General features: G+C 43.7%; 1 protein-coding gene across 3 annotated transcripts in view; it reads left to right on the top strand.

Annotated features, from left to right (window-relative positions):
* The window catches only part of PAK2 (p21 (RAC1) activated kinase 2), a 41,904-nt gene that overhangs the window by 2,738 nt on the left and 16,314 nt on the right, over window positions 1-22,852 (top strand). The window contains exons 1-2 of one of the 3 annotated variants that reach the window (XM_072933620.1): window positions 9,405-11,391; window positions 17,605-17,815. In XM_072933620.1, the coding sequence (XP_072789721.1) occupies window positions 17,629-17,815 (187 nt within the window). In that variant the 5' untranslated portion in view covers window positions 9,405-11,391; window positions 17,605-17,628. Of the gene's footprint in view, window positions 1-9,404; window positions 11,408-17,604; window positions 17,816-22,852 lie in introns of those variants that run through there. The other 2 variants (XM_030280009.4, XM_030280008.4) reach the window with 2 other exon arrangements.

Genomic DNA, 22,852 nt, shown 5'->3' with positions numbered 1-22,852 from the left:
AGCCCTGGCAGTGCCAGGGACTGAACCTTTGCAGGTGCCTTGAAATTGGTTGCCACTGCTGAGGTTGCTGCTTGCCCTCCCAGAGATAGCCTGGGTGCCAGGCTGGCTCCCAGGAAAGATAAAAGTCCAGTTAATGCTGAGCTGGATTGGTTCTGCCTCTTGGCAAGGGCAATGTGGGCAGGAAGGCAGCATGGAGGAGGCAGCATCTCCTGCCAGCTGGCAGGAGGAGCTGGGGAAGGAGGAGTCCGGAGTACTCACCTGGGGGCAAAGGACAAGAAGCCCTTGGGCAGGGCACTGTTCCTTTTAGCAAGGAAACTCTGCAGTGTTCCCTGGAGGCCTCAGGATTCTTATCGTGCTGTGCTTTCCTGCGTCTTGAGCTTGATAAGACTTTTGAAAGCTCTTATTTGCATTTAAATGCAGGTGGTAAGAGTAGTAGACGCTTTCAGGTGAGGAGAAATGTCCTAGTGACCCACTAGGTATGAAGTGCAAATGGAGCTCAACGCTTAATTCCAGGCTTATTTCACTACTCAGGGTTTGTGAGAACTCAGAGCACAATTTTACCCAAAGCTGCTAAAGTTGTTTCCTTTAAAGAAAAAATACACACTTCCAGTGGTTGTATTTTGACTGATGTAGTGGGCAGTGTCTGCCACTGAGAGCTGGAAATGCTGGTTTTGATTCTTGTTCTCTATCTGACTTGCTGTTTTTGTAAGTGGATAATTCTTAATGTTTTCTCAGCTTATTTCTAATTTCTCAGCTGGAAATGGGGATTAACTAAGCCTTGAAAATGTCTCATCTGGCAGGCAGGAATGTAAGTGTTAAGAAGATGACCTAAAAGTGATTTTCAGTTTTTCTGTTGAGATAAATTCTGGTTAGATATATTGTGAATTCATAGTAGGATTTCCTCATGCTCTCTAAAGGTTCCAGTACATTGAAATGCTCCACAAATTGGTGAGGCAGCTCTTTACCTTCAGGTAAAACAACTGGATTTTGAAATTCTCAGATGGATACATCTAATTTCTGTTTGTGGATTTGAAAATGCTTTTAAAAATCTTCACTTCAGTCTCTACTGCTGTATTGGTGCTTAAAATTGTTTGAATGAATACATTTTACTAGGGAAATACAATAGTTTTAATACTCATGGAAATACTGAGGGCTTTGTATAATTGATAGATCACTGTTTCCCAAAAAATCTGAGCCCAGCATTGGTGTTGGTGTAGCCCAAAGCTGAATGATATTTGCATCTTAGGTCGGGACTGTTCTCTCAGCTAATTAGCAAAAGTTGGTTTATATCTTGAAAGGAGTTACTTTGATATTTTTAATTCTGTAGTTTGATTTGACACAGAAGCAGCTGTGGGAAGGAGCCAACATATTGGGGCAGTGGTGTGTGATTTAAGTGGTGCTCAGTGTTAAGAGAGGGATTTAACATCATGTGAATGAGAGTGAGGGCAGCTGGCAGGTGTAGTAAGGAATGGAAATACACTGAAAAGTTTTTTCAGTTCAACTTCTACTTTTTTTTTTTTCCCCTAAAGTTTTCTGCTTCCTGTTTAGGTGCTGGATGTTTGACTCAGTGTGTACCCACTGACAGCTTTCCCACAGCTTCTTTAACGAGTAAAATTAGAGTTATCTGATAGTGTGGGGTTTATTTGAGAAATTGGATGCTTTCTACTCTGCGTTGTATTAGTTTTTTCATTTACAGTCATTTTAGAACTGCTTTAGCTAGCAGAGGTATCTCATGGACAAAAGCAATAAAAAGCTGCTCCTGGAAGGTGCTTTTTAAAGTCACCTTTGAATATTTAACCCATTTCCTCTTGAAAAGGTTTCCAGTAAAGTGAGAACCTGGAAGAATGACACTATCTTTCCCCTAAGCCTCTCTGCAGCAAAAGGCTGTTTAAAGGGATCTGGGGATTTGGGCTCCTGGCTGGGCAGATTCTTGTGGAAATAGCTCATTGGCAGAGGCTTCAGCTTGTGAATTACCTGCTTCATGGTGAAAAATAACCAGTTAACCTTTGAAAGTGAGCAACTTTTAAAATTCAAAACCATTACTTAAAGGTAAACTTGGTATTTCATACTTGTGTTACATAAGCTGAGTGCTTGAGATTTTACCAGGACATTAAATCCACCTGCTGGCATTAATTTCGACAAAAATACGTGACCATGAATTTGTTCCTTGGGGCCACCTGGACAAGTGGCACCAGCCACAGTTTGGGTTTTGCCATCCCCCTGGCCCCAGACCAGTTATTCCAGTCATCCCAAAGTCGCTGCGTGTGGGGATGCAGGTCAGGGAATTGGCTGCTGGAAGAGGAATCCCTGATGTTAAACTTGGCTTGGGAATGTTGCTGAGTGATCTGACACTAATGCTTTGTAACAACCTCGGAGTGTTTCTGGCTTTCTGCTCCTCCTGCCTTTTTCACGTGTTTGCTGAGCTTTTGGGAATGCTGCTTCAGATCAAACACACAAAAATGAACAGGTTCTCACAAAATACCGCCATCGTTTTTTGTGGCATAGCAAATAGGTCCCTAATGTTGTTAAATGATTTTTGGCTTTGAAACAGCCTTTTATTTTCAATGTGTGAAGTGCTAGCTGTCACTACTATAAAAATAAATTATGTGAAATCTTTGATTTGTCAGAGCTGGGGCATTATCACCAAGTGTGAAATATTTTCTGCTTCTACCCCTTAAGTGGAAAAAGCAAAGAGAAGAGTGGAGTCTGGGATTTTCAAAGCTCTTTAGCAGCAAGAACAGTTAATTTTAATCTGATGCCAACGTGCTAAGGCTCTTTGATACCAGTGCCCAAGTTTAGGAAGTAATTCTTTGTGGTAAAGAGAGCCTTGACTGCTGCAGCCAGGAAATTCAGGCAAGTTCCTCCTCCTGATTTTTGGGATGAGGCTATTTCGCAGTAACCAAAGTATGTGTTGGCTGAGGACTTGCTGCTTTTGTGAACACTGCTTTTCAGCCCTTTTGGGCCTATTTACAAGGATTTTATATTTTTATATATGTATTTTTAGAGGGAATTGGTGTTGAGATTTTTAGATATATATTATTTTCCGAGGTAGCTGCTGGAAATGGAAAATAAAAATTCAGGATAGTTCAGTAGAGCTGGTTTGGGTGATTTCTTCACATGCAGGGCTGTGTGTTTTAATGTGTGGTTGTGATGTCTTTTATTTCCTTGTTCATTAATAATTATTCCACTGTAAAATATTTTACTTCTGAGAGGCATAATTCTCATTCTCCTTGGCTTGTTGTGTGCATGATGGAAAGTCTTTTTGCAACATAAGGAAATGTACTCAGTCTTGGTAAACCTGGATGGAGTTTTGCTGTGGAAGAAGTTAAGACTTCTGGTGAACCTATACATCCACATCAATCTGACCAGAACTTGGAACATCTCATATAATAAAGTTTTAGTGTCTTAAAAGAATTAGAATGAGGGGTTAGGGAATAAACTGAAAGAATGAAGAATAAGTGAAAATACTGAGATGAAATGATTTTTAATTCAGTTTAATGTGTGGTAGTGATGACTGTTACTCCTGCGAAACAAAATTTTTGTGAACACCATCAGGATTTAAATGACTTTTTTTTTCATTCCCTCATTGCTTCTAAAGACTTGTCAGATACATGGTTGGCACTGAGCTTTATCTAGTAACGCTTTGGGCAGGGCTCCTTGGAGATCTCTCTTGCTCTGGGATTGAAGAGCTTCGGCTGTAAGTCTTTGGCAGCACCTTTATGCCTGCTCGCGCTTGGCTGAGAGACTGATCGTGGATGCACTTTACTTCCTCAGCACTTCTGAAGCCCATGGACCAGAGTGAGATGCAGCTTTCTAAATTTAAACACATCTCAACTGGAGAATTCTTTGTTTTGAGGATCTTGGTCAAGATTTGGTGTAGATGTGACTTTCCTTCCACGCTGCTTTGCTTAACAAGAGTGACCATGTGTCCTGCACTACTGAAGCAGCTTTTGCTGCCCAACCCTGAGGGATTTTGTCAAATAACTTGTCAATAATCCTCAGCACTTGAGGTCTTTATTGTCCCTTTCTCTTGGTCATGTTTTTATTTACTAAATGAGATGAGGATCAGTGCTTTCTTTTGGTTCCTTACTCACTGCCTCTGCTCTCACACATACCTGGTTGTAGAGTCCCAGGATGGTTTGGGTTGGAAGGGACCTTAAAGTCCATCCAGTGTCACCCCCTGCCACGTGCAGGGACACCTCCCACTGTCCCAGGTTGCTTCCAGCCCTGTCCAGCCTGGCCTGGGACACTTGCAGGGATCCAGGGGCAGCCACAGCTGGTTGGCAGTGGATGATGGGCCATTTCCCAGTGAGCAGAGTGGGACAGGCTGGTGACAAGGGACTGCTCAGACTGATACTCTGTGGGCTCTGTCTTTGCTGCCAACTTTAATAGAGATCTTTATCTCTTGTTTTACTCTATTGAAATGGCTTACTGAAATTTGCTTCCTGTTTTTTTTTTTTTTTAACAATTGAAAGGACCTGAGAAAATTTTCCTTTAGATGACAAACTCTTGGAAAGCTGACCAATTCTAAAGGTATGGCCTTCTTCCATAGTTACAATAACATTTATGAAGACAATAACTTTTCTTAAGTTAAAAAATGCATGCATTTGGATTTTCATAAACACACAAAATGTAAGCCTTCCATGCTCATTTATTGCAGCAAAAATGTTTTATGCCTTTGTTTCTATGCTCACCCTTGCTGGTAGCAGCTACTGGTATTGTGAATTAAAAAGAGGAAGATGTGGAAGGCATCAGATTGTTGGGCTGGGTGATGTGAGTTGCAGTCACCCATGTGGTGACTGCAGTGTCATTGTGATGGGTACCAGCTTTGGGCGAGGACTCTGTTAAATGGATTTTTGGAGCTGGGATGTGGCTCAGGATTTGCTTGGGCTGCTGTTTGTGTTCTTCTGGCTGAAGGAATGGATTATTGATGCTGCCTCCCCTCACATTCCTGTGATGAGGGCTCAGTGAGGCTGGAGGTGAAGGCAGAGCTTTGATATCTGATGTTTTTCCATATTTATCATCATGCATCCCTTGCAGTGGAATTGGACACCTCAAATAAGTGCTGTCTCTCTTATTTAAAATAAATAGCTCTAATTTGGAATTGGGGTGGTGTCTGTGTGTGAAGACATCATGGACAGACACTTCTGTGTTGTTGCTGAGTTTGTTTTCTGTGGCTGTCAGACATTGGACTTGGTGCTCTGTTTTATATGAGCTCAGTCTCACCCTCACAAACATCTTCATGTGCTCTAGAATTGCACAGCTGTTATTGGGGCAAGAGAATAAGGTAGAGCAAGGTCTGAGAGCTGCATTCTTTTGGTGTGCAAATGCCTGAGTCTCATGAAAATGCATTTTCTGGAGCTTTACTCCTGCTCTGTCATATTTCACTGGAATCTTGTAATTCTGCCTATAGGAATGCCATTCACTGATTAATGAACAGGCACACTTACCTATGCTTACATGTTAAACTCAGAATTTGTACAACAATATAAGTAGATTTTTTTCCAGTCTTCTACAGCTTTCTGAGTGCAGTATTATGTTTTGTCAACTGTTTTAATATTATTTTAACTTGGCAGCTTCCTTTGGAAGCTCTTCAGAATCCCAGGGTGCTGGTTATCCTTCCTGGTTGTAGTTTTCACAGGCCTTCTGTATTCAGTTGGTAACTGTGTTCTTAATTTTGTATTTTTATTCTTTAAAAAGTATTTAATTCTTGAGCTGTAAAATAAATTTTTGTGGCTGTGGTTCTCCTGTATCGTATATAAACAGCCATGGATTGTAACTCCCTCAAAGTGTACTAATAATGGTGGGATATATTAAATCACTTGGAAAATTCAGTTTGTTTAACCACTCACAATTGGTGTTTAAATCATTGTACATTTTTAAAAATATCTATGTTTGGGGCATTTTTACCATACATGTGATTTGCAAATTGTAAGTAGTGTATGGGGTAATCACATTAACACAAATCTTGGGGCTTTTCATATTTTTTCCCTACTTACTGGCTCCTGTACTTGTCCTGTAGGCTTGGTAAAAATCAATTTCCACATCAGCATAAGAATTATTTATATATTTTGAATTATGATATAGTTTCAGGCTTTTTCTGGCTGTTTAATATATTTTGATGTGTAGCCTGTGTACAGTTCTAGTTGGTTTGGATTTGGTTTTTTTGGCATTTCAGATAAAAACCTGTTTATGGGCAAGAAGAGTGAGAGAGGTAGTTTTACAAGGAATAACTTAAAAAAGAAAAATCAGAAAGTTAGTTTAAAAACTCATTCTGGCAGCCAGCATTTTAAGTGGAAATGGTTATTTCCAGTGTCCAAATGAGTGCTCTGGCTCCCTGAAAGGCATACAAGAACATTACCCCAAACTTCATTGGAATTTGCTGCATTAAGCTGTAAGTGAATGTGTTGCTTATATGTGTGCAAGTAATTTTAAAGCAGGAAATCTGTAAGAGCACACAAGGAAAACTCTGGCAGTGTCACAACTCGAGTGACACTGGGGTGTGAACTGCAGCGAGTGATTTCCAGAGCACCTCTGTCTTGCTCATTTCCCCCTTTTTTAAGGAAAACATTATTACAGTATTTAGTTTTTCTGTTGAGGAATTCAGGTCTAATGTTCAGATTTGTGTCTGAGAATTCAGGATAATTTGAATTTGTGGCAGCTGTGCTTTGTACTTTTAGTGTTGTTTATTTTGTCTTGAAATAACAGGGAGGGAGTTGCCTGGGGTGCTCTGCGCTGGCTGCAGAATTGGTTGGATACCTCATCTAGGTACTTCACCTCTCCTAATAGACCCAAATATGCCAGGAAAAAATAAAATAATGGGTTGTGTCCTTGTATAAAATCTGTAAAACTTCAAACCTCACCAGTGTAAGGAAGATGTGACAGAACTGACACACTTGTGCAGACACTTGGCACAAGTGTGAGCATGGCTTCACCACCAAGCTCTGAGAGTATTTTACCAAGATCTTATTCCTTCCTGAGCTGCTGTTGGCAGGGAAATATTGGGGTGATCCTTCCTGAGTGTGTTGCAGTCTCATTTAATGAAAAGATCCCACTGGGAATATTGCATTGTGCTCTGGAGTCCTCAGCAGAAGAAACATGGACCTGTTAAAGTAAGTCCAGAGTAGCCTGGGGAGATGCTCTGAGAGCTGGAGCTTCTCTGCTCTGGACACAGGCTGGGAGAGCAGGGGGTCTCCAGCCTGGAGAAGGCTCCAGAGGAGACCTTCCAGTGTCTAAAGGTGGATTATAAAAAGGAGAGAGAGGCTTTTTACACAGTACAGCGTGGAATGGTTTTAGAATAAAAGAGAAGAGGTTTAGATGGGATATTGGGAAGTTCTTCCCTGGGAGGGTGGTGAGGCCTGGCACAGGGTGCCCAGAGAAGCTGTGGCTGCCCCTGGATCCCTGGAAGTGTTCAAGGCCAGGCTGGACAGGGTTTGGAGTAACCTGGGACAGTGGAAGGTGTCCCTGCCCATGGTGGAGATGGAATGAGCTGAGCTTTATGGTCCCTTCCACAAGCAGCTTACCCAGCTGTCAGCAGTGAACTTCCTGGTGCAGGAGTGGGATGCTGCAGGGAACCCTAGTCCTGTAGAAGTTTCCATGTGTGGAGAAGTCAGTGTAGTCTGTTGTGACACAAATGGAATAAAGCTCTCTCAGGACAAATGGTCTCTGTTTCTGTGGTGCTGCTGGAATACACTTGGGAAATGAGCTGTGTCCACCAGAGCCATCTCTGGAGTGGGGTTTGTTTTTGCCATGCTCAAGTGCTTGTGGTATTTTCAGCTCCTGCTTTTGATTTGTTGAAGCCTTTGCCCGCCCTCTGCAGGGTTTGTGTCCAGTGTGGTATGAGAAAGGAAGCGTCTTGAGCTTGTGTCATGCAGGGGTTTCAGCAAACTGCTGAACCTTTCCCAGGGGCTGTGGCTATGTGATCAGCAGCTGTACTGTGTCCCTTGGGATTTTCCCCCTGTGGCATTTTGTGGCAGGTTGGCACTCCTGTAAGAAGAATCAAAGTTTGGCCCCAGGACTGCTCTGCTGAGCTGAAGTTCCCACTGTCTACTGGTTACTGTGGTTGGAGCAGGCCTTGGGCAGCCACTAGAGAGAAACAAAGAGCTCTGTTCTGAGTGCCTGTGAAAAAGAGAGCTCTTCTGGTGGGAGATGTTTCATCTTTCCCCTTTGTCTTCTCCCTTATTATTCCTTTTTCCCTTAGCTGGCATTTGAGAGCTCTACCAGTGTGATGGGGGAGTACCAGATCCCTTAACCTTGGATTGTTTCTGGTTCTGCCACCCTCACAAATACTTCATGTTACCTCTTCTTTTTCCAGTTACCTCTAATCTGGATGGGGAAGCCATGGCCTTGTCTTACTATTGCCCAATAATATTGGGGTAAAATAAAAATGTTAACCAAGCGCTTTCGTTCTGTGTTGGCGTTACTGGTGACCCTTCTGCACTTTTCCAGCAGCCTGAGGTTTTTAGAGCTCTCCTGCATGGTGAATCTCCGGTTTAAAGAGGAGGAAATGCTCTTATTAACACAGAAATGCACCAAGCTGTACAGGTGTCTCGTGCAGGGCAGCCTTTAGTCAAATAACTTTTGCTCTGGAATGTGTGGTCCCTCCCTGCCTGTAAATGTCAGCTTTAATTAAGAGAGAATCTCAACAATGAGATGCAGACCTTTTTTTTTTTATTTTTTTTAATTTTCTTGTAAACTTTCCGTACTTGCCCTTTTCCCTATTCTCCTTTGATGTTTAGAAAACCTCAGCTATAAAAATAAAGGCTGAAGAGTGTCTGCTAGGTGGTGAAATATGAGTAAGCACATACACCCCGACTCACGGATTTGCATGCACCGCCGGCTGCCTTGCCTGCCTTTAGTTGACTCAGGATTTTCAGTAGGCAGAAGAAGGATAATTTCCTTGTTCAGCACTGAACAGGCTGGTTCAAACACCTTGGAGCACATGTTATCATTCTGCATCTTTGCACAATGGTTCCTTGAAGGAAAACTCTGGCTGCGGGCTGGATAAAAGGGAGCGTGGCCTGAATTTGGTGGGAAGGCAGCAACTCCCCAGCCCTGCGGCAGAGGGTGGCAATGGATCCTTGGATCCCTCTTGATTTTATTCCTCCTCCACCCTCCTTAGATTTCTGTGCTCCTGCAAGGGCTGCCTCAGAGAAAGGTGGGAACGGGCAATTTGTGTCCATCAGCACATCCCTCTGGCTTGTTGCTGTGTGCTGCTGCCATCAGCTGCCTTCCAAAGTGGGTTTCCTGCCAAGTTTAGGGGAAATGGGAAATCAAGTCATTTCTGAGGCTCATCTGGTGCTGTCACCTGTGATGTTTGAGGTCTTTCAGAGGCAATAAAGCAGAGAAGAGGTTCCTGGTTTGCTGGTGGTGAAATGCCACCACGGTTCAGCAGAGCCACATTTATTTCATGAAGCAGAAGTGATGACTCGGGTGGGCGTTGAGTGCTCTGTAGGGTTCAAGGGACAAAGTGAAGATGACAGCTTACAGGTGGCCCCAGTATTTAGTGAGCCAAATATTGTTAATTTTCTTAAATTTGCTTTTACTAGTGAGTTTTTACCAGGACTCTTGCACAACTGAGCCAACTCAGATTTTCGCTGTTTATTTTTTTCAGTTACGAGCCTCCTCAAAAGACCGAGATCCCTTTTTGATTTCAAAAATGACATTTTTGCAGCCAGGTCGCTCATTTTTGGTGCAAGACTTTGCACATCTGCTCAGTGCCTTATGAAGTCGATAATTGCTCCAGATTGTAATGGACTTTGGCAATGAGTGTGAAGAGTATTTTCCTTTAGGAAACCTTAGGAACCCTTTCAAACACTCCTCAATAGGATATTTGTCTTGTGTAACTCAGTTCACGGTAAGCACATTTATTACAGTTTTGGCTATTCCTTCTTCTGTGCTAAAGATAATTTCCTCTCTGTTTTTTTTTTATTCTGTCCACTCAACTGTGATTTTTATCTTTTTTCCCCTAAATCTCTTTATCACTTGGCAGTTAACAGCGGTTATTTGTGCTGTGTTTTCCTTCTGTTTGTGTGACTCAGCAAAAATCCCAAGGAAATTAATAGGTTTGAAAAAGACGAATTTGAAAGAATTAGGTGGATATGTTCTGTGTATCATCCAGTCAGATTTTGCCAAATCAGGCTGAGGTTCTCCTACACCCTCATTAAGAGTGGGAATATTATGTGTTTCCTCTGCCACCTGTAGCAGTAAAAGGAAGAGACTAGGAGGGACCTGACCTGTTTATAAACTTCATGGTAGTTGGTTTGGTTACTGTGTCCCCTTTGTAAATATTAATGACAAATTGGTTTGGCTCAGATTTTTTTTTTTTTTTTTCCCAGCTGAACTCTCAACTGCATCGTTTGAAGGGTCAGTGTCTTGCCTGTTTGTGGTTGTAAATCTGAGCTTGTTCGGAGTATTTTAGGTTAGTGTAGGTTCCTCTACACTCCATGTAAAGAAAAGCTAAATAAAAATAACTTGGTTTTCACGGGCGTGTGGTTTGGCATTGACCAAATCCTCTTTTCTGAGACCCCCTAAAGCTGGAAGGAGAGATTCCAGCACATCCCCTGGAAGTTGGTACCTGCGTTTCCAGAGGAGGGATGGCTCCAAGCGGCCCCTTGGAGCATCCGCGGGTGTTTCCAATACCCGTAGGTGGAATAGATTATCCCGCTGGCTCTCCCTGGCCACTATCACAGTTACTCTTGTCCGTGCTTTTGCACGAATCCTCTCTTGGCAGGCAGAAGATCTAGGACTATGTTTGCCAAGTCTGCAAGAAAGCAGTTCTTTGTCTGCCTCTGCTGGGTTTTTTTGCACTGTTTTCTCAGTTGAAATGATAAGTATTTTCAGTCTCTGAAGGTAGTCTCATTCTGTTCCAAAAAACTCCTTTTTGGATCCGATTAAATAAATCTCGTGGTTCCAAATGCTTCAAGTTGGAAAGCTAGACATCCCAAAAGACTTGTTTTGTTTTTCATAGAGAAGACAGTCTGAGATGTGCTGGTTTTGGGAATTTTTCTGCAGCAGTGAAATAATTTCAAGCTGTTGAGCTGCTGAACTAGGAGGCTGCTAGTGATGGGGCAGGAAGCTGTGGCTAGGTAGCACCATCTGAATAAAAACTTGTCAGAAAGCTGCTTTCTGCTAATCCCTGGGAGGAAGTGAGCTATAATCAGCACTGAGCTAATCACAGGAAATCTATTGCTCAACAGGAGCCTTTGAAAAAAAAGGAGGGGGGGCAGGGAGAAAAGAAGAATACCCATGGAGACTTTTCATTCTGCTTTTGGACTGCACAATCTGATCTAAGAAAATCGAATATCTGATGAAGTAAGCAGCTCTCCAATCTCCACTTTGAAACTGCACCTCCTTTCCAGAATAATGAAGCATCAAGTCTCCTCTCTTCCAGTATGGTGATTTTCAGGTATTGGGAGGTGGTGGTGTGGGGAGGCTGTGTTTAAGCAAACTACCAAGACCACTGGAGGCCTGAGGGGATGGGAATGAGTCTCCAGGCATTTTCAGCAAGGTTTTTTATAACATGAAGCAAGAGTGGGACATGACTATCTTAAATCTGCCTTGTCACGCCAATCTTTCCTTGGAGCATCACACGCTAGCTCTTGTATTGTTCTTAATGGCTGTGTGCTCTTGGAGATTTGTTTCCCAAACATCTCCTTTGCTCTTTTCCTCTGTTCTGGTTGTGGCTGTCTCGGATGCAGTGACAAGTGTTGCCAGTGGCCCCATGAGGCCCCTGGGGAAGTGGTGAAGCTGCTGCCTGGAGACGCTGCAGTGGAACCTCTGCAGGGACTGCACCCACCAGCAGCCCTTCCTTCATCTTTGGCCTCTTCTCTTTTCTTCAGTTCCTTCTGTCAGGCCACAGACAGTTTTGCTGCATTGCCTTCAAGCTGTGTGCATGGCCCAAGTGTTGCAGGTGTTGTTCCAAAAGTATCCTGCAGCTGTAGTGACATATCAAAAGCAAAGTGGTCGTTTCTTAATGCCTTACTAGCCTCAAATTTGTTACTCCTCCTTTTTGGTCAGTCATGCCAAATGTGATGTTTGTGCTGCTCCTTCTGTGTTGTGTTGCTGATAGTAAATGAGCTGAATAATATTTACTTGCACTGAAGAGCTGAGTTCAGCTTGCAGCTCTCTGAGGCTCCTGTGACAGATTTATTTGATGTATTTCACTGATTCAGCTCTGGCTCCTCAGCGATCGTGGCAGTGTAAAGCACAGTATTGTGTGCCAGGAGCAGGAATTTAGGGACATGTTATCAAGCAGCTCTAATCTGGATGTGTTTTGTTTTGGTTTCTTTTTCCAAGCAGTAGCCTGATGTAGTTTTTGTATCACAGCCCAGGCAGTGAAATACAGGTGCAGCCTAGACTGCTCAAATTTGAACATCTTAAGAAGACAAATTCAGGTCATTGTGCTGTGAGAACTTTTTACACCAGCTGTTTGGTTTGGCACATGGTGCCATCTTCCTACCCATGCTCAGGGCTTTGTAAGGCTCATGTGTATGCGCTGTAATCCGGATTTAAAACTGAATCTGCTCAAATACAAGTGCTCCAGGGAAAATGTGAGTGTGCACTATAGCAGAATGATTGTCTTCTATTTTGTTTATTTCCTTTCATCCTTTTATTCAATTTCCCTTTTATTTCCTTTCCTTGTCTGCAAGCAGGCTGGAGAAGAAAAAGGTTTGTGCTTTTCCAGAATCAGGGGGGCTGAAGAGCAGCACAGAGCTTCAGCTGGGCTGGAGTGCGTGTCAGGCTGTGTCCCTGTCACGAGGCAGCGGGGCTGGCACTAGGGCCGTGCTTAGGAAGTCCTTCAGGAAGCAGCCCAGCTTTATGCTCACACAAGGGGAACTGCGGGGGACAAACAACAAAAAAGGGCAAGTCAAAGCCAAAGCATTGTGACGTGCTGCAGCAGTGTGTGTTTGTCATGCCCAAGCCTCACTTCAGCTTTTACTGGCTGGCAGGGTTACATTTCTCTGGGTGTTTTCCCACCGGGGCAGTGACAGGAACCTGTCTCTCTCCTGTGACCTGGCCATGACCATGGGCTTTTGGGCCTTTTCCATCCCCAAAAGAGGAAAGACAGCAGCAGGATGTAGATTGTAAAAATGAAACTTGGCGCATGTGAATGTGGTGGGCAGGTCCCTTCAGGGGCAGGGGGAGGTGGGTTAAGCCACACAAGGAGCTCCCTGTGTGTGTCTTACCTCAGCCTCTCTGGGCAAAGGTGGAAAGGTTAGTGGTGCTGAGTTAACTGTTGGACTCAATCTCAGAGATCATTGCTAAGCTAAATGATATATGGGAGAGAGGAGCTGCAGTTGTGAGGAACCTGGTTCCAGGTCTCCAAACCCTGCAGGTCGCTGGCTGCTGCCTCTGCAGAGCAAGAGAGCTCTGTTCTTTGGCTGTGTTGGATGGAGAGATTACTTAATTTTCACTGCCTCAGTGCAGAGCAAGAAACCTTTGTCAAAAGGAGGGAGGAGTGTCATGTACTGGGGCTGAGGACTGAGAATCACCAGCACTGGCACCTGTGAATGTCCTCTGTGGGTTAAGCAGCAGAACTGTGGGGAGAAGAGCTTTTAGCTTTTTTTTGTCTGTCTTTTTGGGAGTGTAATGTGTCCTGTGGTGGGACTGAACCTGTCTGAAGGCTGTAGTTAAGTGTTATTTGCAGCTTTGCAGCTAATCTCTGTGGTTCAATTCATTGCTTTCTAGTTCTTGTACTAAATGTAGTGTGAGTAGTGATTGTGGGGGAGCTGCTGATGTGCTTGAATACATTATTATTATTACTGATATTTCCTTCACTGGCAGAGATGAAAGTGAATCCCTCTTCCATATATTACCTTTAGCATACTTTTGTGAGGCTGCTCAAATTCAGGTTAACTATTTTAGTAAAAGTCTTTCAGCCAAGTTAAAAACCCCACCATTACTTGTGTTGTCTGATTGTGTCAGCGAAACATGAGCCTGACATCCCCTTTGCTGGATTACAGATTCCTGGCAGGCACTGGAAAAAATTCCCCATGTCTTTGCAATGTCTTCCCAATGTCTTTGCAATTCCCTGCAAATCATCAGGGCAGGCACGTGGGTGATGGGAGGAGGCAGGGCAGGAGTGATTCTGTCTGGCTGCTGAGATCTGAACAGGCTCCTTCTTCTCTTTGGAGGCTGAGAGAGCACAGAGCTTTGGGGGGGGGGGTATTTGCACTCTTTAAAATTTCTTCCATTTTTCAATCCCTGCTCCAGTCATTGCCCATAATGCCAAACCTCTGTAGCCATTTCCAAATACTTCCTGACACCGTGGAAACTTTCCTTGACTGATGAAGGCAGGATAAGGATAAAGGAGAGGGGAACTGCTCTCGTCTTCAGTTGAGTGCAGAAGATAGAGGGCTATTTGGATTTGAACCTGGACAAAATTACTGATTTTTCACTTCCATGATGACTGAAAATCAGAACTGTGCTTCATGACGTGCTTGGCATGAGTGGATCTGTTGTCATTTATTTAAATGATGAATTCAAAGCTTTGAAATGGGCCTTTGTGCAAACTAGGTTTGAATTCAGCACTTTATTTTATTAATGATCTTTGAAATGGCCACTCAGAAATTCTACCATGTATTTTATTAATGATCTTTGAAATGGCCACTCAGAAATTCTACCATGTATTTTATTAATGATCTTTGAAATGGCCACTCAGAAATTCTACCATGTCTTGTTAAATAAATTACAGTTTAAATTTTTCCTTGAAGCTGAGGTTTTCCTAGACCACAGATTTAGTGAGCTGGAAGGGTTTTGGTGCTGGAGCCAGTCCTGGAGGTGGAAGCTGATGCCTGAGCTCTTTCTGTCACTCCAGTTTGCTCCACCAGCCCCACAGGTTGTTTTCCTGCTGTGGAGTTCCTGGGCTGTACTTTGAGCGAGGTCAAGGATCTCTGTGAGCACTTGCAACAGTCAGCAGCTGATCAGAGCTGCAGCTCTCAGGGTTTGCTCAGATGCTTTACAGCAGTTCCTTGAAGCACTGATTTTCTCCTGAAATAGATTTAGATTTCCATATCCTTACTTCCAACTTATTTCACAATCTCTTCTCTTGAGCACACAAGATAGTAAGGAATAATTTGTTTTGGATCAAGGCTGAGTATGTGATGAGCTACATGTCAGTGAAAATGAAGGATTTTTACTAGAGTGAGAATTTTATTTTAAAATTACATCAGCAGAAGTGCAGTTGATGGATTTTTTGGTGTGTTTTTAATTTTTTTTTTATTTGTAGCCTGAATACCATATGACAGTGTTGTTAATTTAGTGACTGGCCTCTCTCAGGGGGTGTGTGGGGAGTTACTGTGAGTTTGGAGTCCCAAGTCTGTTACTGTCCAGTTTCAGATGCAGGTGAGTTGTTTATCCTTACATCCTGCACTAGCTCTTATCAGACAATTCAGAAAAACTGCACAGATGGAGGAAATAATAGGGTTTGCTTTAGAAAAAGACAAAAGGCCACTCGTGGTGTTGTTTTCTTTGCCCAGTGTACCATTTTGGCATTCAAGTTATGTGATGCATTTATTTACCTGCTATGGTTTATTTGGCTGTCTGATTGCATTTGTTGCAAATAAGAAATTTTTTGTTTTACCTGTCCCCATTTGGATACCTAATGACCCTATATCCACCTCTTTTCTGAGGTTTGATTAACAGAAGGGACATAGATTATGGTTCCCTGTATTACCATCACTGCAAACTTGACTTCAGTATATATGTATAGGAATATATACATATATATGAATAATCAGTTTGATTTGGTGTATCTATTATATATATGTATTTTTATAAAGCAAATACCTTATTTGATTTATACGTCTCACATGGGTGGCATGTCCTTGCTGCAATGTCTTGTAAAGGAAGCATTTGGAATTAAAATCCTTGTGGGTTGGCTGCTCAGGCCTGCTGTTGGGTTGCAGGATACTTAATTTTTGTCCCACATATTATAGTGGAAAACGGGACAATCTTGCAGATAACTTGCAGCACCTGAAAGAGCAACCAGTAAGTGGATTTGGGAGAGTGTTGGGAATCAGTGCCAGATTCACAGCTGCGTCCCTGCAGCCACGTTCAGGTGGCAGGTCTGTTGATAGTTCCATCAGCAGAGAAGGGCTCCAAGGCAGGGCTGTGTAGGTGTGTGCTGCACAGCTTGGAGTGCTCTTCCTCCTGGCCTCCAAGTCATGGAGCAACCAGCACATGTCCAGTTTCTACTGCTCTGCCAGAACATGGTGCTGCTTGTGCCTCTGATGATATATTACAGAAATTACATTCTTTCATGGTCATTTATGGGGATAATTAGTGTTAATCTCCTTGAGCTTCACAACATAAACCAGAGTGCTGCTCCAGTCCAGGCTGCTGGCCTGACTTGTGTCTCTCTGTTGGGGTTTGGCAGCATTCAGCCTCCCTGTGAAATGCCAGGGGATGACAGCCCATGTTGTTTTAGTTCTGCTGCTGGGCAGGATGCAGGTGCTGTGTTGTTGGGAGCACAGTAATTGAGAAGGGATGGCACTGCCTTGCTGTGGCTCTTGTGAATGCCACTGATCGTGTGAGTCATGCCTTGAGATGTGATAGGAGGCTGGTGGGCACCTGCAGGCCATTCACTTCCCGATGAAATTCCCATTTCCCTCTCCAACTGTTGTGAGAGGAGAAGGAAGTCAACACAAAGATGTGTTGGCTCCTGTCCCAAAGAAGTAGCTTGTCATTTGAGTGAACAGAGGAACTGAGGGTACATTTGTTACTGTTTGTTAGCTATCATTGGGAAGTATTTTCTGTACATCCTTCTTTGTGCTCTTTACTCTGTAGCAGAGAGACTGTCTGTTTCCTGGTTGATCAGGAAAAAAATCCCTGAAATACTACAAGGAGGGAGGAAATGCTAGCAGAGATCTTTCAGAATGGGGAATGTGTCACGTAGATGTTTTATTGTGCTGTTGTTGCAGCTCTAGCAGCTGTTTGTCCCTGTTTTCGCTCATGCTTTTGTTGAGGATTCAAAGAGGATTCTGGTGATACTATGTGTTATTTTCTGCAAGTGGAGAAAGTTTGGCAGCAAGGGGGGAAGCAAGACAAGCCTCATTCAGAAGTGGATCCTGTGGCTCTCAGTGCTGAGCTCTTTAATGTAGGCAGTATGCTTTGGGTAGAGGTGTTTTGAGTGGAACTTAATGTGGATAGTGTGCTGAATTACGGCTTACAAACATAAGCTGTTCCTTTGTCCCCAAGGTCTTGTCTGGTAAGTGACAAGAAGGAAAGCATCTAAGGCTTTTAAAGCTGTCTGGTACTAGAGCGTGAAGCTTTTTAGACTAGAGCTACCCGCAAAGGATGTTGTACTTAGGCCCTTTGTGTGAACAGAGAACCAGATCTGGGAATTGTTCATCTGGTCTGGATTACTTTTATCACTGGAAATGTTTGTCGCTCCATCCCACAAATGCTGCTGCTGGCACAAATGAATGGGTGGCCCAGAAGTGGGAATGAGGAAGGGATTTGCTTCCTTTGGTGGAGGCGGCAGTGTCTGCGTTCCTCAGAGCTGAATTCACGCCTCCTTTCCCTCTGCCAGCAGAAGGAATGGTACCTTCATGTACTCCACGCTCTTTTCCTGTGTTCAAATCACGCTTTTTTCTCTTCCAGGGCTTCCCCTAGCTATTGAGAGCCATGTCTGACAACGGAGAACTGGAAGACAAGCCCCCCGCCCCTCCTGTCCGGATGAGCAGCGCTATCTTCAGTGCAGGGGGCAAAGACCAGTTGGTGACCAACAACAGCTTTAAACCCCTGCCCTCTGTCCCAGAAGAGAGGAAACCCAGGCATAAAATCATCTCCATATTCTATAGCAATGAAAAAGGTAAGATGCCTCCTTTTCCCACCTCTACCTGTGTTCCTTTACTCCCCTTGTAAGCTTTGGTAGTGCTTAAGATGGTACAGCCTGTCCAAGTGTAGGGGATTGGAAAACCACCCCGTTTGCTGCCCAGCTTCAAGTAATGCATTTCCAAACAGCCCTAAATAATGTTTGGCATTTCTGGGGATCATGTTATTTAGATGCAGATTTCAGGTTCAAACTGAGCACCCAGCTGGTTTGGAAGTTACTTCATGTTGGTGGTCATTTATGTGGCACCTTGAGGAGAAAAAAAAAGTCAGTAAAGAAATAGTAGTGTGAAGGTGCAGTTGCATGAAGGAAAACTCAGAGAAGTTGGATATTTTTGTCCGTGGAACTACTGTCAGGAGTGATTACTAGTGGAGATAATCTTTTTTACAGCAACACAGGTTTATTTCTGAGAAAAAAAAAATTGCTATAATGAATGCTAGACTGTATTTGTGTGTTGTTTGTCCTCTTTTCTGTATGGGGAGTGCACATACAGCAGTGTAGTTCTTTATCCTGGCTCTGCAGAATGTGTGTCCATGTACAACAAAACAGTGCATAGATAGAAACACCTCCTAACATTTGAGATGGTAAAACTGCACAGGGACTTAAGCCTGACCTGCATCTGCTAAGCATTTTATTAATCTACTGGTTAACATTACTTTTGATATGCACCTTGGAGAGAACCCTGCTGCTCTTGATGCCTTCTGTGCTCTTGGCTCCCTGTGCCTCGCTGCTGGTGTGCTGGGCAGGACTGGTTCAGTCATGCTCACACAGGTTTGGTTGTTTGAAGAGATTCTGCTCCTCTGGTTGATTATTCTCTTGGCTGAGTGTTTTCCCCAGGGCTGGTTTTCACTCTCTCTCAGCTGTGTGAGCAGCCCTGCAGCCTGCCTCTCCCTGGAGATCAAACCCAGAGAGACAGGTTTCCCTGTGCTCCCAAGATCTGGCTTTCTGCTCTCAACAGTAGGTGTGTTTCCTTGTTTGGAGGATGGAAGGATTTGCCCAGTGTAGCTTCTGAAGGCAGAATAGTTATTTCACAAGGTCATTTATTGTGAAATAGCCTGTCTATGGCTGGGCTATAGCAGTAGCAGTGGTGGTCTTTCTGCTGACGTGGGTGAGCCCTAAAGAGCAAAGTCTGTAACAAGAACATGAGAAGCTGCCACAGGTTGGTGGCTGCACCCCAAGAGAGGCTCCAGCCCTCTTAGGGTGCTGAATTTGGGTGCTGAAGGTGGCAGGTTTGGGTGCTGTCAGCTCAGAGCAGTGCTCTGTGTCTGGAGGAAGTTCTACCTTACCCCTTCAGTCCTGCAGAAATGGGTGTTTGACCGTATTGTTGTTGGTCCCACAAGGAAATACCCAGAATTTGTCACGCTGAGTTCTGCAAGGAAATCTCATGGAAGGATCAAATCTGCCCATCTTCAGGCAGGGAGAACAGTTTAGGAGCTGGGGTGGCACTTGTCTTTATGCTGTTGCATTGGTGGCTCATCAGAGTATTTGAGCCCTTTTACAGACAGGGATGAAGTAGAACATAAACATCACATTAAGTAAGGTTTTCCTTGCTCTGAATTAGTAATAAATGAATTATGGATGCAAGTGGATGCATGTACAGCTGGAGGGCTTTGTGACGTTCTATGACACCTTTTTTTCTCCATGGACATTTTCTCTTTTGATTTTGATGGTGGGTTTGTTCGTTGCTGGAATGGGGTGGTGGTTGAAGAATTATCTAAAGTTGTATTGGCTCATCTCAAGTTGCCTTGGAGTTCTTTGACAATTATTCTTACCACTCTAGATATCGACAAGTACCAAATTTAGGCAAATTAATCTGCAAATTTATTTAGCATCTACCTATTGATACTTTGTGTTCTGAACTGAAAAGTAGGAGAAAGGCTTTTTGCTGAGAAAACTGCATTTTAGAGGAAATGACTGTCAGTTTGTGTTTTCTAGATGTTAAAAAGTAGTTGAAGTAATGTCTTCCTGAAAGAAAAGCAGGCTTTCCTGCATGTCAACATATTAGGAAAAATGGAAATTGAATTACCCAAATTAGAGAAACTATCTGGAATTTGTATTTTTTTTTAATTTGAAAGAACCTTGTCTATTGCATGATCTGCAGCAAGGCTAACATAAATATCCAAAGAAGGGATTTTGGCCCTCAAGTCTGCAAAGCTGGCTGCTGAATGTAAGCAGAACAGAAGTGGGCACAGTGTCTTTCTGGCACTCACACAATAGTCAGATGTTAGTTGTTTTGTTCATTAGCATGGCTGGGACGCACCCTCCCCAGAAATGCCCATTTGAATCCTTCTTTTCTTTAAATTCAGCTGCTGGAAAGCTTTACAGAGCTATTAACTTCATGCTCAGATTTAAAAAATGCATTGGGACTAGATGCAAAAATAGTCTGTCAACCTGGAGTAGAAATTTTGTCATGGGAAAAATGTCTCCAGGCAGTGACTAAGTTTAACTAATCTCTGCAGAAATGTTCAGTTTCCCTTTTCAGAAAATGAAAAAATCCAGGAATGTTTGGCTTTGTCTGCACATCTCTGTCCATATGATTTTGGAAGGTCTCTCCTGGCCAGCCTCATCTGCTCCTGGATCCTCTCTTGGGAGGTTCTTGTGCTTTGGGGGACTTGCAGATGAAGAGATTTAGCAATTACACAGTTTCTGTCCCAAGTCTGAGCTAGTTCTGTGCTGAAATAATCCTAAGGGTTTGAAGAGATTATTTAATCACCAGTCATGGAAGGTTTTTTGCCCTGGTTCCATTGTTTAGGATAAATGAAGTGATAGTCATCTTCTTACTAGAGTAACTTTATTGCCATGAATTTTCTTGGCCTGACTTCTGAAGTGAAAGGTTCTCTGTGTGGTTTTGGAAAGCTTTAAAATAGTCCCCTAAAACCAGAAATGTTTGTCTTTGAGCAGAAAGTATTGAAGGAGGTGCTGAGGGCATCACCCAGATCCTGCATGTCACATGCTCAGGGGCACATTTTGGTGTGGTTTCAGCTGGAGCTCAGCAGCTCCAGGTGCACATCTGGAGTCAGCTGCCTGCAGCTGTTGGGAAACAGCTGTTTCTTGCCTTGTGTATGGGATTTGGTTGGTGGGAAGCAAGGGCAGCCTGAGGATGGCTTTGCCCCGGGAAGTACCGAGGCTGACACCTTGCTGAGTGCCTGTGGCTTCACTTGGGGAAGAGTCTGGTTGTATTTCAGTCACCTTCTTAATCAGACAGAGCCTTTCTCCAGCTCACCAAATCCTTCCAAAGGACCTGTATGTCTCTGCAGGGCCAAGGGCCGAATTCCGGGTCCCATGACCAATAATAAAATGGTTGTAAAACAATTACTAAAAAATAATAAAATGGTAATAAAACACCCATTTCTGCAGGATTGAAGGGGTAAGGCAGAACTTCCTCCAGACACAGAGCACTGCTCTGAGCTGACAGCACCCAGACCTTCAGCACCCAAATTCAGTACCCTAAGAGGGCTGGAGTCGGTCTTGGGGTGCAGCCACCAACCTGTGGCAGCTTCTCATGTTCTCCTTACAGACGTTGCTCTTTGGGGCTCACCCATGTGAGTAGGAAGGACCACCATGTGCAGTTGGGAAGGAGCATTGCCCTGCTCTGAGGAATTCCCGTTTCAGTCCCGGGGCCGGCAGGCAGCGTGGCCTCACCGTGGCCTTGTTCTCGGAGCTGGAGGATGTCCTGCCAGCACATGACTCACTGGGCTTGCCTCTGGCTGGGACTGTTTGTTTGAAGTGCTGCTCTGCTGTTCCTGTGGGCAGAGCAATGGGTTTTAGTCTACTTGCCTTGCCTACTCATGGGATCTGTGTATTTTTGGAAGGAGTGGGTTTATTTACCCAGCACATGCTGAAGGGCTTGAGCACCAGGTCCTGTTCACTGCACATCAAGTGCCCCCAAACAGGAGCCTTCCTGAGAAATACAACTTTATATATATATATATTCTCCCTTGCTTCATAAAAAACTGGAAGGAATAGGGCAGAAATGGTGCTTTCCTTGGTTTTCACAGCAGTGAGTTTCTCCTGTGCTGTTAATGAAAGGTCTGACAGCCCCGTTTGCTTTTTGGCTCTGCCCTGTGCAGCCATATTAAAGATATCCTGTTTATAACAGCCATGTCTTTCCACGGCATTGTTCAGCTTGAGGCAGCTCACATGGCTTTTCGTTCGGAGCATTGTCCTCGCTCCCCGTGCTTCCCTTCCCAGCACGAGGGGATTTCTGATGGATTCCTGCCTCTTTGCTTGCTGTGCTGCAACCAAGAGAGAGCTGGTTTACCTGCTTCTTCTGTACTCAAACAACAGGACTTTTAAGTGAATTTAGAAACAAAGCAGAAAAATTAAATTAAAATAAAAAAAACCACCCTCGAGCTACGCCCTGAAAACTCCCAAAATAAACAAACAAAAATCCAAAGCCCTAGGTGTTAGAAAATAGCTTATAAATTCAATTGACTCTAGGTTGGATTGTGCACGTGGTCCTTCTAATTATTTGTTCCTGCTTCTGGTAGTTATTATGCTTCCCTCCACCTTTAATTTAAATTAGGTAATTGCTCTGAGGCTATAAACTCTTATCTTCATCACAGGAAGTCTTAGTTTGCATTAATTACCTTGAATTGAAGCAGTGGGGCAACTGAATTATAAGTGTCTTTAGGGTGAACTTGAGGTTGAACTGAAGTTGTCTTTTCTGCTGTTCTTAATCTATATTAAAATGTCCTTTTTTGCATTGTAAACATTGAATACGTTTAGATTTCATATGCTCAACAGGGCACTCTGGTGCTCTTAATCTCTTATTTTCTTGCTGCCACAGTGTAAACTATTTGAATGGAACAAGGAATTACAGGATCTCAGCACAGTTTGGGTTGGAAGGGAATTAAAGCCCATCCAGTTCCACCCCTGCCATGAGCAGGGACACCTTTCACTATCCCAGGCTGCTCCAAGCCCTGTCCAACCTGGCCTTGGACACTTCCAGGGATCCAGGGGCAGCCACAGGTTTTCTGGGCACCCTGTGCCAGGGCCTCCCCACCCTTACAGGGA

This window comes from Taeniopygia guttata, chromosome 9 (assembly GCF_048771995.1).
Source record: "Taeniopygia guttata chromosome 9, bTaeGut7.mat, whole genome shotgun sequence".
Classification (NCBI taxonomy): Eukaryota; Metazoa; Chordata; class Aves; order Passeriformes; family Estrildidae; genus Taeniopygia; species Taeniopygia guttata.
The sequence above is the reverse complement of the archived record's forward strand: the minus strand, read 5'-3'. Positions and strand labels throughout refer to the sequence as shown.